This window comes from Rhinatrema bivittatum, chromosome 10 (genome assembly GCF_901001135.1).
Source record: "Rhinatrema bivittatum chromosome 10, aRhiBiv1.1, whole genome shotgun sequence".
Taxonomy (NCBI): Eukaryota; Metazoa; Chordata; class Amphibia; order Gymnophiona; family Rhinatrematidae; genus Rhinatrema; species Rhinatrema bivittatum.
The window spans coordinates 65083609-65098910 of record NC_042624.1 but is presented as its reverse complement, the minus strand read 5'-3'; the positions used below and the strand labels follow the sequence as shown (position 1 = coordinate 65098910).

At 42.1% G+C, this 15302-nt stretch overlaps 1 protein-coding gene across 1 annotated transcript in view; it reads left to right on the top strand.

Moving 5' to 3' along the window:
* SHCBP1L (SHC binding and spindle associated 1 like) overlaps nucleotides 1–15302 on the top strand; it is a 385813-nt gene that overhangs the window by 30703 nt on the left and 339808 nt on the right. The window contains exon 2 of the mRNA XM_029617645.1: nucleotides 3659–3814. Coding sequence (XP_029473505.1) covers nucleotides 3659–3814 — 156 coding nt within the window. The remainder of the gene's footprint in view (nucleotides 1–3658; nucleotides 3815–15302) is intronic.

Here is a 15302-nt window from a genome sequence, read left to right as displayed (position 1 = left end):
CAGGAGACCCTGGCCAAGTGTGTGTGTGTGTGTGAAATAATCCTTATGTGCTCCTTGTATGAATTTTTTCACATGGTAGCTAGATCTTCTGCAAAGTCCATTGGTTAAGAATAGCTCTCTCAGGGAAGATATGTGATAAACTGGCATCCCGGGTTCTGGTGATAATCTGTTTGGGGCAAAGCCTAAGAAACTGGTGCCTAGTTAAGGAGCAGCACCCAGTTTTCTAGGCCTTTCGGCCAGTCAGACTTCAGCTTGAAGACCTCCATTCTTGGCTTATAAAAGATCCTTTTCTCAGATGTGTCTTCTCTCCATTTCAGTAGTACAGCCTGCCACCTGTCCTGCATCAGCAGTAATTTCTGGCTGGAGGACACACATGCGAAACATCAGTTCAAGGTCCCACAGCAATCTTAGCGGTCCTATGGTTTCTGTTTCCAACTCCACCAGTAGAGTGGAGAATTTGGATATTCCTCAACGAATGGAAGATTTTTGCCAAGGACCTCTGGGTCCTTAAGATTGCAGAGGTGTGCGTTCCTGTGTACACTTTTCTCTTTCAACTGGAGGTAGAGTCATTCTTTTACTAACAGGCAATAGGGTCTATTCCTCCCGAAGAACAGGGCAAGGGGTTTTATTCTCACTAATTTCTGATCCCCAAGAATTCAGGGAGATTGGGTCCTTACATTTAGCCCCTCTGCACTGGGAGTGTCTTTCCAAAATGCTCTGTGTCAGGGGAAAATATGCATTTTTCCATATTTAGATGACTGACTGATTGGATTGTCTTGAGTGACAGTGTTAGATTCCCTGAAGAAGACTATTCAGCTCCTGTAGTCCTTAGGTTTCAAAGCAGTCTTGCCTATAGAATCCTGCTTCTGCCCAAGTTCTTCAGGGCATAGACAGACTGGATGGAGATGGGAGTCTCCTGTCATTGGAAAAGTTGATCTCCTTTCTGGCATTTGTCCAGAACTTGCTGCCAGGGCACTCCTGGTTGTTCTGGGTCACATGAGTATGACAGTGTATATACGCCCATGACACACTTGGTCATGACAGCTCTTCTATAGAGTTTCCGTTCTCAGTCACACTTTGTATTGGTATCCCTGGTATTTATATTCCAGAGATTATCATCATTGGGTGGAAATATTTTTTAAAAATCTTTCACAGCAGCCAATATTTTTAGGAGTTGGGGAAAATAAATTAACTTTTTATTTTTTTAATTCTTACATTTTTTTTAAATCAAAATTCTTTTTTTTTTTTTTGACACTTCGCTCTTCACTTCCCCTCCTGCTTTTCTTCCTCACTTGCTTGTTTAAAACTAAAATTAACCAAAACATTCAAACTTGGTCTTTAATCCATTTTATGAATATTCGTTGTGGACATCATAAAAAACAGACTTCTTTGTAGCCCTTGAGAACTTGAGACAAAAACTGCAGTTCCCCCTTAAAGACTAAAGAGATTAGGACTTTTCAGCATGGAGAAGAGACGGCTGAGGGGGGATATGGTAGAGATGTTTAAAATTATGAGAGGTCTAGAATGGGTAGATGTGAATCAGTTATTTACTCTTTCGGATAGTAGAAAGACTAGGGGGCACGCCATGAAGTTAGCATTGGGCACATTTAAAACTAATCGGAGAAAGTTCTTTTTTACTCAACGCACAATTAAACTCTGGAATTTGTTGCCAGAGGATGTGGTTAGTGCAGTTAGTATAGTGGTATTTAAAAAAGGATTGGATAAGTTCTTGGAGGAGAAGTCCATTACCTGCTATTAAGTTCACTTAGAGAATAGCCACTGCCATTAGCAATGGTAACATGGAATAGACTTAGTTTTTGGGTACTTGCCAGGTTCTTATGGCCTGGATTTGGCCACTGTTGGAAACAGGATGCTGGGCTTGATGGACCCTTGATCTGACCCAGTATGGCATTTTCTTATGTTCTTATTACAGGGATGTCTATAATAATACCACTAGCTACTGTGGAAGAATGAAATGCTACTGGCTGTGACTTTCATTTTTTTGACTGATTTTCTAACATTTTTGTTTTTTATAATAAAACACTGACATTCCTGGGAAAAATAAAATAAAAACTGAAAACAAAGGTCCCTGGGTATGGAATAGTTAGCTAGAGGGAATGGAAGGCAAGGAGAGAGGCTGGAGGTGGGGAAGCGAGGGGATGCAGTAGAGGTAGGAAGAGAGGCCAGAGGGGAGGAGAAGAAGCTAGATGAGGGAGGAAAAGTGATTGGAGGAAACAGACAGGATAGGTTGGAGGGAGGGGAAGAGATCAAAGAAACACAAAAAGATTGGGTAAAAAAAGGGGGGGGAGTAGATGAGAAAAATATTTTCTCTTAGCTTCTAAAAATTTTGACTGGCTCCCAGATTTTTTTTTCCCCTAAATTAAAGGGGTCATTTTCAAAGGCTTATCGTGTGCGATAGCATGCTGGGGGTGGCGAGGGGGCGGACTTGGCGGCATCTTCGCTAGCGGTGATAAAGTTAGAAACGTCATTGTCGCCAGTAGTGCGCTGAATAGCGCCACCTTTCATGGTATTGCTCTTCGGTGCGAAAGCCGGCAGGGAAGACACCGCGGTAGTGTGAAGGCTGCCCGCCCCCCGTTTTCACTGGATTCATCATTCTGTGAAAGATTGGTGAATCCAGGCCTAAGTGGTTTTTTGTTTTTTTTTTTATTGGCACTAGCATTCACAATAGATTTAAAAAAACAAAACAAACAAACAACTTTTTCACCTCTGTTGTAACCATTGAGTTGTCATACAGACTGGCATTATATAATATAAATAATAATTATTAGTGTTGTGTTTACCTCAACATAATTCAGTATTTGCTTATTGATGCCATAAATAATCTCATGCTTTCTTAGAGAAATGTAAATGATGTAAGAATAGAGCACCTGATGTTATATATACAGAGGTAAAAATATATTAGAAAATTTAAGGTTCAGCTAAAAGTTTTAGGAGCCCAATAAAACAAGATATTGTTTCTTTTTATTTTGCTTCAAGTTCTTGTTTTTCTTTTTGCTTATTTTTCTTTTCAGTTTTGCTCATGTTCTGAAGGAGAAGAATTTGCGCTATTTGGTTTTATTGTTATTTTTTTGCTTCTCCTTGTTTTATTGCTCTACACTTTTTGCCTCCCTGGACCCTTTGCCCGTCCCATGCCTTTTCCATCCTGCTTAATTCTTTTGTTTTTTACCGCCTAGGCTTATAGTTAATTCCTTTCTATCTTTGTGGCTTGGTGGAATATGCTGTACTGTGTTTCAGCTGCCCTAGATGCTCTTGGTGGCCTGGTAGCATGGGTTTCACAGGGCTGCAGTGGTGATAAAGTGTGGCTCTGTGGCATGCACTTCACTGGAGAGCAGTGTTCTCACTCCTAGCGGTGGCTCTGAAGGTGCGAGCAATAAGTTATCTCTTGTGATTGTTTTTTTTCCATCCGTGTATGTACACACATACATACATTATAAGTGAAGCGAGAGAAAAATACACACATAATTTATATGCAGAAGAAAGGAAAGTATTTTCTGTTTGAACACTACCTTAGGATTGTTATGTGAGCATTCATTAGTGAAACAATCTGAATGATGACTCCATTTGGAAATATTTTTTGACTGCAAGGATGTAATACTATGGGTCTTGTGCCTTTTGTTCACATTTTCCATTTATATAGGCTGAAGAAGCTGACGAGGCTATGAGCAAATACCTTTCTGAGAAACTGAAGGAGAAAAATAAGTGGCTAGGGGTGTGGAAGACCAATCCAGAACTTTTCTTTGCCAAATTGCAGTATGAAGAGTCTTCTATACCTTTTGTTGAAATCCTCGTTGAGGTAATTTTTTTTCATTCGTTTTTCTTTTAATGTAAATTGGGAAGCACTGACCTATTCTGTCTGAAAATCTTTACTAAATCACTTTTCTTAAAAGAAGTGATGAGTGATAGAGAAGACTGGAGATTACAGCAATCAAATTTCATGTAAAATTTTACTTGAATTATCGGGGCCAAAAAGTGAAGAGAATGTATTTTAACAGAAAAAAATACTTGTTCAGAAAACTGTTTGCAATTACTTGACAACTCCACAAATTCACATTCTTGTCTGTTGACCAACAAAAACTCTATTCCTTATCATCCTGCTACACCAGTCCAGATGCATGGGTTTACTCCCCTCTATTAGCAGATGGAGACAGAGGACACACCTTTTTTCTGTGACATCCTCACTGGTTGTTACCATGGGGCAGCTCCAGGAAAAGCCAGTTTCCTCTTCATCCAGTTAGACTAGCCTAGAAGACTGAGTTATGCTCACTAACTAGCAGATGGAGACAGAGATTAATAGATTTGCTGATGTCACCCCTTATAGGAACTTACCAGCACAGACTTCAGCCCACCAGTATTCTCTCTCTCCAACAATTGGTAGGTGAGCATCCTATGCTGTGAACTGATTAGGCTGGGTTAAGAGGAAATTTTGAAGGGCAGCTCTTGAGATGGACCAGTTCTTTCTCTCTCAGTTGAGCATAGCCTTGGGGGGGGGGGGGGGGGATGGGGGCAAAGACAGATTATTTAGTTTAAGGCAGCTCCTGAGGTGAAAGTCTAGTACTCCCTCCCTCTGGAGCAGGGCCTGGGCCAGTGGGCTACCAGTTTGGGGCTGTGACTAGTATCTGGTCTTTTCCCCTTCTCTCTCTCCATTCTTCTTCTTCCTGCTGCTAAACATTAAAAAAGAAAGCTTGTTTCTTCTATTGTCCAATTAATTTTTTACCACAAAGAAAAAGCAAATGGAGAACAAGCGATGGTAGGACAGTCATATTGCCTCAAAGTCTGAACCGGTGGATTGGGTGAATCCTGTTTTCTTCCCTTGGTTTCCTGGCTGCAGTAGTGTGGGTCTGTGAGTCAGGGAGTAGAAAGAGGCATGGCGCCAGCTGAAGATTGCGGGAAGAAAACTGCGCTGTGCAGTGCCTATAGACCATGGAGGCTGCAAGTAGGAACAGGAAACATTTGCTGGATTTGGAGGGGGAAGGAAAGCAATGGAACAGCAAATTTGGATCACCCTAGGGGGTGATGGACACATTGGTGGTACCATTTCTACAGCCAGTTCCTCCTGGGGAGGTGAGCTCCGTGGCGAGAATGGCAGCCATTTTGAGATTGCGGCATAGTGAAGGGGATCCAGAGCCTACTTTACTCAAACTTATGGCACAGGAAGAGTGTGTGGGTTCTGTAGTAGCTGGTCTATAAGGCTATGCCAAACTTCTCTAAGGCAACTTCCTTTATGGCCTGTGTCTCCATGTCCAAGGAGTTCATTAAATATTTACATAAGGCCTTTGTATGGGACAGAATTCAGTCCTACAGTCTACTCTGGGTTTTTACCCTCTATTAGAACTTTCAAAGGGGAAGAAAAGTAAAAAAAAAAAAGGAAAGATTTGGAGCTGGATATAGGTATAACTACTCTGGGTCGGAGGATTCCCTGGAAGATTTTAAAGATCTTGAGGGCTCTGATAGTAAAGAGGAGCTGGAAGAAGGGGAATACCTTCCGGAAGGAGAGGATGGTTTCTTCTAAGGTCCATTTTGTTTCATAAACAATGTCCTGCCTTATTACTTGGGCATTATGTACTTTTAAACATTGTGGAGAAAAAGAGAAGAGCTCTCCCCCCTTCTGCAGAGGATCTTATTATGGTAAGTATATGGAAGCCCTGTAGATTCTTTATGCTGCTTAGGGAGGTTAAGGATTTAACTGATCTAGAATGGATCTCTCCAGAAATAAATTTTAAAGGGGGATATTCCTTATCTAAATTATACCTCTTGGTACCTCAGTATCAGGAGTAATTTAGATTTCCTAAGGTGGACGCACTGGTGTAGCTTCTGTTACAAGAGGACTACTATCCCAGTGGAAAGGGGTATGGCCTTAAAGGATGCTCATGATAGAAGATTAAATCAGTTTTGAAGCAGGCCTTTGAGGCTGCTAGTATGTCGTTGCAAATAGTCTGAAGCTGTAATATAGTAAGATGTGGGTTGCGTTTGTCGCAGTGTGCTCAGGAGAGAGAGTACAAATTTGGTGGCAAGGTTCTGGCCAAATGTTCTCAATTGGAACCATTGCCAGTGTATCTGTGTGATGCCTCTGATTCTGTACATACCATTGCAAGGAAGTATGGCTTCCATAATTGCAGCTAGGAGGTTACTGTGATTGCTTAACTGGTTGGTGGATCCATTTGTTAGTCTAATTTGATCAAAACTCCCCTTTAGGAGAATTTTTTTTGTTTGGGGAGGACCTTGAGAAGATAACCAAGGCCTGTGGTTATTCCAAGGTCTCAGAACTCCCTGAGGATAGGCCTAGAAGTGCTTCATGTAACCCTCAGGCTCGTAATAGGTTTCAAGATGTTAGATTTAAACAGGGGAAATATTCCTCAGTGCAGAGATCTTGAACTTTTGGAAGGTTTTAGTCCTTTCAAGCTGCCAAAAGAGGTGGTAAGAATGGAACCTCAGATTCAGTGGGATCTTCCCGTAGTCCACAATGAGTTTTGGGGGATTCAGATTCCTATTCAGGAGATAAAACTGTGATAGATTGCCGTCTATCAGTTGGGTCTAAATAACCTTGGATCAATGGGCTATGTTTTGGAATTCTCCTGACTTATTTCTGACGCTTTTATGGCTTCCCCCTCTTGAACCACTAGAAAGATAGACATACTGTGGTCGACTCTGGAGTATTTGCTCAGCATTCAGGTAGTCATACTGGCTCCAAGTCATCAACTGAGTCATGAGCTGTATTCTGTCTACTTTGTGATTCCCAAGAAAGATGGAACTTTTTATCACATTCCGGACGTGAAACTGTCAAGTTTCTCAGGTCAAGAAAGATGGAACTTTTTATCACATTCCGGACGTGAAACTGTCAAGTTTCTATCCTATTTCAGGAGGGAGATGAAGTTGAGTAATATAGGAAGCGATGAGATAGGCCTCCATAAGATCCTAAGAAATCAAGAATTCCTCCTATCTTCACATTCCACTAATGGAGGCTCAGCAGAAGTTTTTGTTTTGCGGTGTTAGGAGGGCATTTTCAACTCCAGGTCCTACCCTTTAGGACTGGTGATGGCTCCACAGACCTTTTTGAAGGCTGAGGCCCTGCAGATAGAAGGAATCTTGGTGCACCCTTACTTGGATGATTGGATCATAAGAATGAAGCTGGAGCAGAAGAGCACTGTGGCCCCGAAAAGGGTGTTAAATTTATTGCAGGAGTTGGGATGGGTATTACTGCCTTTCAGATACTGGAGTATCTGGGTGCTCTGTCGATACAACATAGGTCTGGTTGATTACGAGGCTAAGGGTTCAGAAATTTCAGCATCCATAACCACTCTGCATAGAAAAGGGTCTAAGGAGACTACAAAAAGAAGAAGAGAGAAGGGGCAAGCATCTTGAGTACCCGTTCTGACATAAATTCCTCTGAGAACTCTCAATTAACACATTTGTGCTGTTGGTTTATTATAAAGAAGGGGAACTAAATCTAAAAATTGGTCCCAGAAACCATAAGGTCATGGTCCTAGTAAACAAAGTCCCAATTAACCCTATCAAAATATTTTTCAGCATCAAAACTAACTAATTGCTGAGGAGGTTTTAAGGGCAGGTTTGGTATTGTCTTGCCCTATTTTGGAGTAACTTAAATACATCCCATTCATCCAGTCAGACCAGTCCAAATGAATGGGTTATGCCCACCAACCAGCAGATGGATAAGGCAATCAACAGGTTCGCTGACGTCTCCTCTTATACATACACATGCTGACCTTTGCCTCCCAATATTACCTGTAACAAGCTAATGTCCAACAATTTTAAAACCCTATGCAAACTGAACAAACAAGAAGTAAGAATCTGAAGGAAAAAAAAAACTATATATAAGTTTATAAGCAATGCTTAAACCAGTTCGATCCACTCCAAAGGGCTGAAGGAAGGAACATTTGGCAGAAACTGAAAGGAAGGTGACCTTTATTCTTATCTGATAATTTCCTTTCCTTGAATCTAGTCAGACAGGACCTACTCAGTTTCTGCCAAATGTTCCTTCCTTCAGCCCTTTGGAGTGGATGGAACTGATTTAAGCATTGCTTATAAACTTACATATAGTTTTTTTTTCCTTCAGATTCTTACTTCTTGTTTGTTCAGTTTCCATAGGGTTTTTAAATTGTTGGACATTAGCTTGCTACAGGTAATATTGGGAGGCAAAGGTCAGCATGTGTATGCATAAGAGGAGACGTCAGCGAACCTGTTGATTGCCTTATCCATCTGCTGGTTGGTGGGCATAACCCATTCATTTGGACTGGTCTGACTGGATTCAAGGAAAGGAAGTTATCAGATAATAAATGTCACCATTTTCTGTCTCCAGCATATGGCAGGATTTACTGTTTGTTGCAGCAAGATACTAGTCTCCCAAGTTTGGGTTTATTGCTTTTCCCGTCGATAGCAGGGCTGAATTAGCCATGCTGTCTGGGAAGCGCCACGATCCCGGGTAGGCGAGTAGTTTCTCGAGCTGACTACGGAGGTTTTGAACTCTGTGCGTCTGCGCGGTTCGTCTTCTCACGTGGTTCCCTCCACCTCTTCAGTTTCTTTGTTCGCGAGCCGTTTCACAAGCGGGGTTTTTTTCTCTTAGCGAGTTTTTCTCTGACTGGATATTGTTTTTCGTCGATTTTTCACGTTTTTTTCTCACAAATTCTCATCTCAGATGTCTCCGAGCCATCTGGTTTCCAAATATTGTCAATGTGGCAAAATTATGTCCATCACGGATGGACAGAATTATTGCATACATTTGCTTAGGCCTGGACCACGATCAAAGTCGTTGCCGGGACTGCGGTAGGATGTCTCCGCGGGCCCAGCGACACCGGGCTGCAAAGATGGAGAGGCTCCGCATGGGATCTTCGGCCCACCATCCTCCGCCCATTCCTCGCCGGGACCGACTGTCGGGTAAGGCACACCCGAAGAGGGCGTCCTCGCTGGGACCAGCAGGACTCGAGGCTCGAAAAACGCTTCAGGCCAGGGTCTCACACAACCTCAAGGCCTCGTCCAAAAGCCGGGGATCTGGCAGAGGATCTACGGTGCAAAGTACCGGCGGGTACTTTTTCAGAGCCTGCACCGTCTGCGTCGTTGAAATCACAACACGACGCCTCAAAACGTATGAAGCATGGATACGGCGCGTCTACAGCACATTGCCGTCACGGCGCACGGAGCAGCTACGGCGCACGGAGCAGCTACGGCACACAGAGCATCTAAGGCGCACGGAGCAGATATGGCGCGAAGCCTATCATACGACTCACCCACGGAGCATATATTAATCCATGACGCTCCTACAGCACATGGCGCTAAAACAATGCACCTCCAATCACCAGAACGAAGTGCATCAGGCAAACATCGCCAGAAGTCACATCATATCGCTTCTACAAAACAAATAATAAAATCAAGAAGTTCATCAAGAATGTCCTTAACTTCTGAGGTAGACATTGAAGGCTTATCGGCATCAAAATCTTTAACATCAGGCCGTTCTTCTAGTGGTAGTTCTTTGGCTAGTCTCTCATCACTTTCCAGAGAGAAGAGACGTTCTCCCTCCTTACAAATGCCATTAACAAAACATATTCGCCCTTCACCGATTATACCTCCTCAAGGTCAACACAAGGGAAAAGCACCTGAGGACATTTTGCTTACAGCAATTCCAACAAAAACCCCAAAGCAAAAGATACACATTCCTCCACAAGGTACTTTGGCTGCATCTACTATGACGAAAATCTCAGATATTCTCAACTCTTTTTTTTTTTTTTTTTTCAAGAACTGGAAAAAACAAAGGAATTACCACCACAACATTCTCCAGAGGGTTCTCCTGCATCACCTCCAGGGGTAGAACCTCTAGAACTGGTAAAAGAAGATACTCCAACTCAACCCATCAGCCCAGGTTCTCCGGAATCAGTTTATTCTTTGAATTCCTCAACAGATATGCCATCTGACCCTCAGGAAGGTTTACCTGAACTGTATTCTCCTCCGGAGGACTTGACCTATGCAAAATTTATTGAGAAAGTAGGCAATCTTCTTCAGGTGGAAACAGGAAGAATACCTGACCCCAGAGCTGAAATGCTCGGTATCTTAAAAATATTCGGATCTCCTGAGCCCACTGCTCTCCCTCCTCATTCGGTATTAGAAAATCTACTCTTTAAAATTTGGAAGACTCCTTTCTCATCACCGGCTACTTCAAGGAAAATTGACATCAAATATAAGATGCGTAATTCACCAATTTACGAGTCTGCCCAACTACCCCACCAACATAGTGGTAGAATCAGCCTTATCCAAGGCAAAACGGAATAAGTTACATTCAAATACTCCACCCGGCAGAGAAAATAAATGCCTCGATGATTTTGGCAAAAAGATCTATCATTCCTCCATGCTCACCAACAGGATACAGCATCACCAGTTTTACACTACACAGTACCTCTTTTAAACACTCCAAAACCTGCGTCCGCTGTGTATTTCGGAAGACAACACACCACACCAGTCTTTCTTGGAGATGGAAGAAGGACTCAGGCATTTATTACGCTCTATTTATGAATCTTTTGAATCTTCAGCAAGAGCGTCTGCTTCGGCTATTGTGGCCAGGCGTATGGCTTGGCTCAGAGTCAGCGCAATTCGGACTGATGTCCATGAAAAGTTAGCCAACATCCCATGTATGGGTGACAATCTCTTTGGAGATAAATTTGGAGACATCATATCACATTTTAAAGAACAAAGTGCAGCTGTACTATCTCTCACCACTCCTGCAGATTCTCAAAAATCGCAACATCGATTCTATCCTTACCGTCGCCGGTATTACTCCAGACCATACAACAGGCCTTATTCGCAATACAGGCCTCAACAGTATGTCCCTCCAAGAAATACAGCTCCGCAGAGTTTATTTTATTTATTTATTTATTTATTTAAGGTTTTTTAATACCGGCATTCATGAAGCGTTCACATCATGTCGGTTTACATAAAAAACAGGGGTGCAATGAATACAACAAAGAACATAGATAAACGTGAAGAAGAGATGCAGTTACAATTAACAAGGACTATTGAACTGGGGTGGAGGAAATAAAGAGAGATAGAAGAAGTTAATTATATACAGGGGGTCATGGGGGTCTAGGGGTCATGCCAGACAGCAAAGACCAGTAAAACAAATGCCAACCCCTCAACAGAAACCTGCCTCCTCTTTTTGAAATTAATGCAGCCGCCACCACCACTACCGGCTTTCATAGTAGGACGCCTTCAATTTTTTTATCCACAATTGGGATTCCATTACTTCAGATCAGTGGGTACTCAACATTATCAGAAACGGTTACTCTCTCTAAATGTTCAATCCACTCCTTCTCTTCCTCATATTCCTCCGAAGAGGATGATACGATCCCACTCCACATCCTTCACAGTAGAATTGAACAACCTACAAATTCAACAATCTAAACAGATTATTCCCCTTCATCAACAACAAGGGTTTTATTCCCAATATTTCCTCATTCCAAAGAACATCGACCTGAAGGATGCATATTCCCATATACCAATTCACCCCTCTTCTTGGCGTTACCTTTGTTTCCAAGTTCGGGATATACATTACCAATACATGGTTCTCCCGTTTGGCCTATCTTCAGTTCCAAGAGTATTCACCAAGTGTCTAGCAGTGGTGGTGGCTCACCTTAGGAAACTTTCGATTCAAATATTTCCTTATCTGGACGACTGGTTAATAGTAGCATCGGATCAGTCTACACTGAGAGATCATACAGTACGCACGATAGAATGCCTTCAGAGTTTGGGATTTCTTATCAATTTCGAGAAGTCTCACCTGCAACCGACTCAGATACTTCAGTTCATAGGCGTTCTCATACACACAGTCAAACAGAGAGCGTACCTTCCTCAAGACAGGATGCAGAACATACAATCATTGGCACAAAGCCTACTTCACAGAAACCGAGCATCAGCACGCCAGGTTCTTCAACTTCTGGGTCATATGGCAGCAGCGATCTATGTGGTTCCTCACACCAGGCTTCACATGTGCCTGTTACAATGGGGTTTAAAGACTCAGTGGTCTCAATTTATACAACTGCTCAACACCAGAATTCAAATTACAAACGCAATGAAAGAGGACATTCGATGGTGGCTCCTTTCCTCGGGAGCTCCATTCCGTTTACCGCCTCACCAGATAACTCTGACTACAGATGCCTCCACCAAGGGTTGGGGAGCACATCTGGGCGAACTGAAAACTCAGTCTGTGGACCCCTCAGGAATCTACATATCAGATCAATCTCTTGGAGCTAAGAGCCATTTGGATGGCACTTCAAACGTTCTCGGATCAGATATGGGGATCAAGCCTCATGGTATATACAGACAACCAGGTAGCCATGTTTTTCATAAACAAGGAAGGAGGGTCCGGTTCCTGGACTCTATGCCAGGAAGCAACACTAATTCTACATTGGACAGTCCTAGCCCAAGTATCAATTCAAGCAACTTATCTTCCAGGTCTGGACAATGTAACAGCAGATCGTCTCAGTCGGATTTGTCATCCACACGAATGGACCTTAAATCCGGAGGTGGCGCAAAACATCTTCCAACAGTGGGGATTTCCCAGAATAGACCTCTTTGCCACAGAAACAAACAGACAAGTCCAAAACCTTTGCTCAATTTACCCCAGCAATCAAAGGATGGCTCCAGATGCCTTTCTCATTCCATGGACGCCAGGCTTGATGTACGCCTATCCACCTATTCCACTCATTTCTCGAACAATTCAGAAATGCATCCAGGACGTGTCAGACATGATTTTAATAGCTCCGGCGTGGTCGAGACAGCCCTGGTATGCGTATCTCGTGAAACTTTCCATTTATCCACCGATAACGCTACAAAACCTTCCACATCTTCTGACACAGGAAGGGGGCTCATTACTTCACCCCATGAATCAATCACTTCATCTCACAGCGTGGAGATTGAAAGGCAAATATTAACCCCCTTAGGCTTATCTTTTCAGCTAGAGGATATTCTTATTGCATCACGTTAAGCTTCAACCAGACATAACTACAAAGGAAAGTGGCAACGTTACTTGGCTTGGTGTACTCCAAAGAACATAAAACCTTTCTAATCCACTCCTACTCAATTACTGCAATATCTGCACACACTCTACGAAGCAGGACTAGCCACCACTTCGGTGCGAGTTCATATCAGTGTGTTAGCAGCTTTTCATGAAGCTTTTAATAACCTTCCAATGTCTAACCATCCGGTGATATCTATATTCATGAAGGGAATGATCTGGCTTCGGCCACTGGTGACTAAGCCTCCAATTCCATGGGACTTAAATGTAGTGCTGGAACAACTAATGCTTCCGCCTTTCGAACCATTAGACTCTAGCCACATCAAATATTTGACATGGAAAACAGTTTTTCTCATTGCCATTACTTTTGCAAGGAGGGTCAGTGAACTACAAGCCTTGGTTCACTACTCCCCTTATCTTGAATTCTACCATGACTTCGTCCTCACCCTTCCTTTCTGTCAAAAATGGTAACATTCTTTCATCTTTACGTTCTTTCGTTCAATACTCTAATTACTGTTTAATGTAACGCCGCACGTTTTTTGTTCAATACTCTGTTTATTGTTTAATGTAACGCCTTCACTGGCGACAGTTTTGTTCTATGGAAACCGACTTGATTTGATATGTATATCGAGAATGTCGGTATAAAAAAACCCCTAAATAAATAAATAAATAAATCTTAATCAAACCATAACTCTACCTATTTTTATGCCAAAACCACATAATAACGAGCGTGAAAAACTTTTACACATGTTGGACTGTAAGAGAGCGTTGGCTTACTATAAGAACAGGACTCAATCAACTTTGAGGCCTTCTCAACTATTCCTTTCCTTTAACCCGAATGATCCTGGACAACCAATCTCAAAAAGGACCATAGCCAGTTGGTTATCACAATGCATACTTTTTTGCTACAATATGTGTTCAATAAAACTACTCGCAAAGCCTCAAGTGCACCAAAACTGCGCTACCGCAGCATCGGTTGTCCACTTGAACAAAGTTCCCTTAATTGATATCTGCAAAGCGGCAACATGGTCATCCATTCATACCTATGGGGGGAGGGTTGTGCAATTTTTGACTGTTTGAGATACTTTCTACCCTTGTTGTTCTGTGCTCTTTTTAAACAGGGAATGTCTGCTGAATGCAATGAACTTTGAGCAAGTGCTCTAGCAGCACTGCCAACCTCCTGTTCAGTTTGTGAGAAAGCTAAATCTTAAAAACATAAGATTTACTATACTGTGGCAGACCAAAGGTCCATCAAGCCCAATATCTTGTTTCCAAAAGTGGCCAATCCAGCTCACAAGTACCTGGCAGGATCCCAAAAGATAAATAGATTCCATGCTGCTTATCCTAGGGATATGCAATGGATTTCCTCAAGTCCACTTTAATAATGGTTTATGAACTTTTCTTCCAGGATCTTGTCCAAACCATTTTTTAAACCCAGCTACACTAACAGCTTTTACCACATCCTCTGGCAACAAATTCCAGAGCTTAATTATGCATTGAGTAAAACATATTTTCTATTTGTCTTAAATGTATTACTTAGTAACTTCATTGCATGTCTCCTATTCTTTGCACATTTTGAAAGAGTAATCAAACTATTCACGTTTACCCATTCTACTCCACTCATTATTTTATAGTTCTCTATCATATCTCCCCTCAGTCATCTCTTTAGCCTTTCCTCATAAGGAATTGTTCCATCATCTTTATCATTTTGGTCACTCTTCTCTAACTTTTCTAGTTCTGCTATATCTTTTCTAAGATGTTACCAGAACTGCACGTCGTACTCAAGGTGTAGTCGCACCAAGGAGCATTCTTTTTGCTTTCTTGGCAGAGGATTTCAACATATCCATGATGATGTTCTAAATCCTTTTACTGAATGAAGACTATCAATGTGGAACCTTCTATTGTGTAGCTGTAATTTGGGTTGCTCTTCCCTGTGTGTATCACTTTACAGTTGTCCACATTTAAATGTCATCTGCCATTTGTATGCTCAATCTTCCAGTCTTGCAAGGTCCTCTTGCAATTTCCATGGGGTACATACTTAGTAACATAGTAATGACAGCAGAAAAGGACCAAATGATCCATTCAGTCTGCTCAGCAAGCTTTTTATAGTAGTAACTGCCTCTCTTTGCAGGTTATCTCCATGTTACTGTTAAGGGTAGTAGCTACTGCTCTGTGCAGGTTACTCCCATGTTTTTGTTTGTTTGTTTATTTTAAATATTTCTAGACCGCTTGTCAGTAATTCTAAGCAGTTTACATCTTTACATTAACA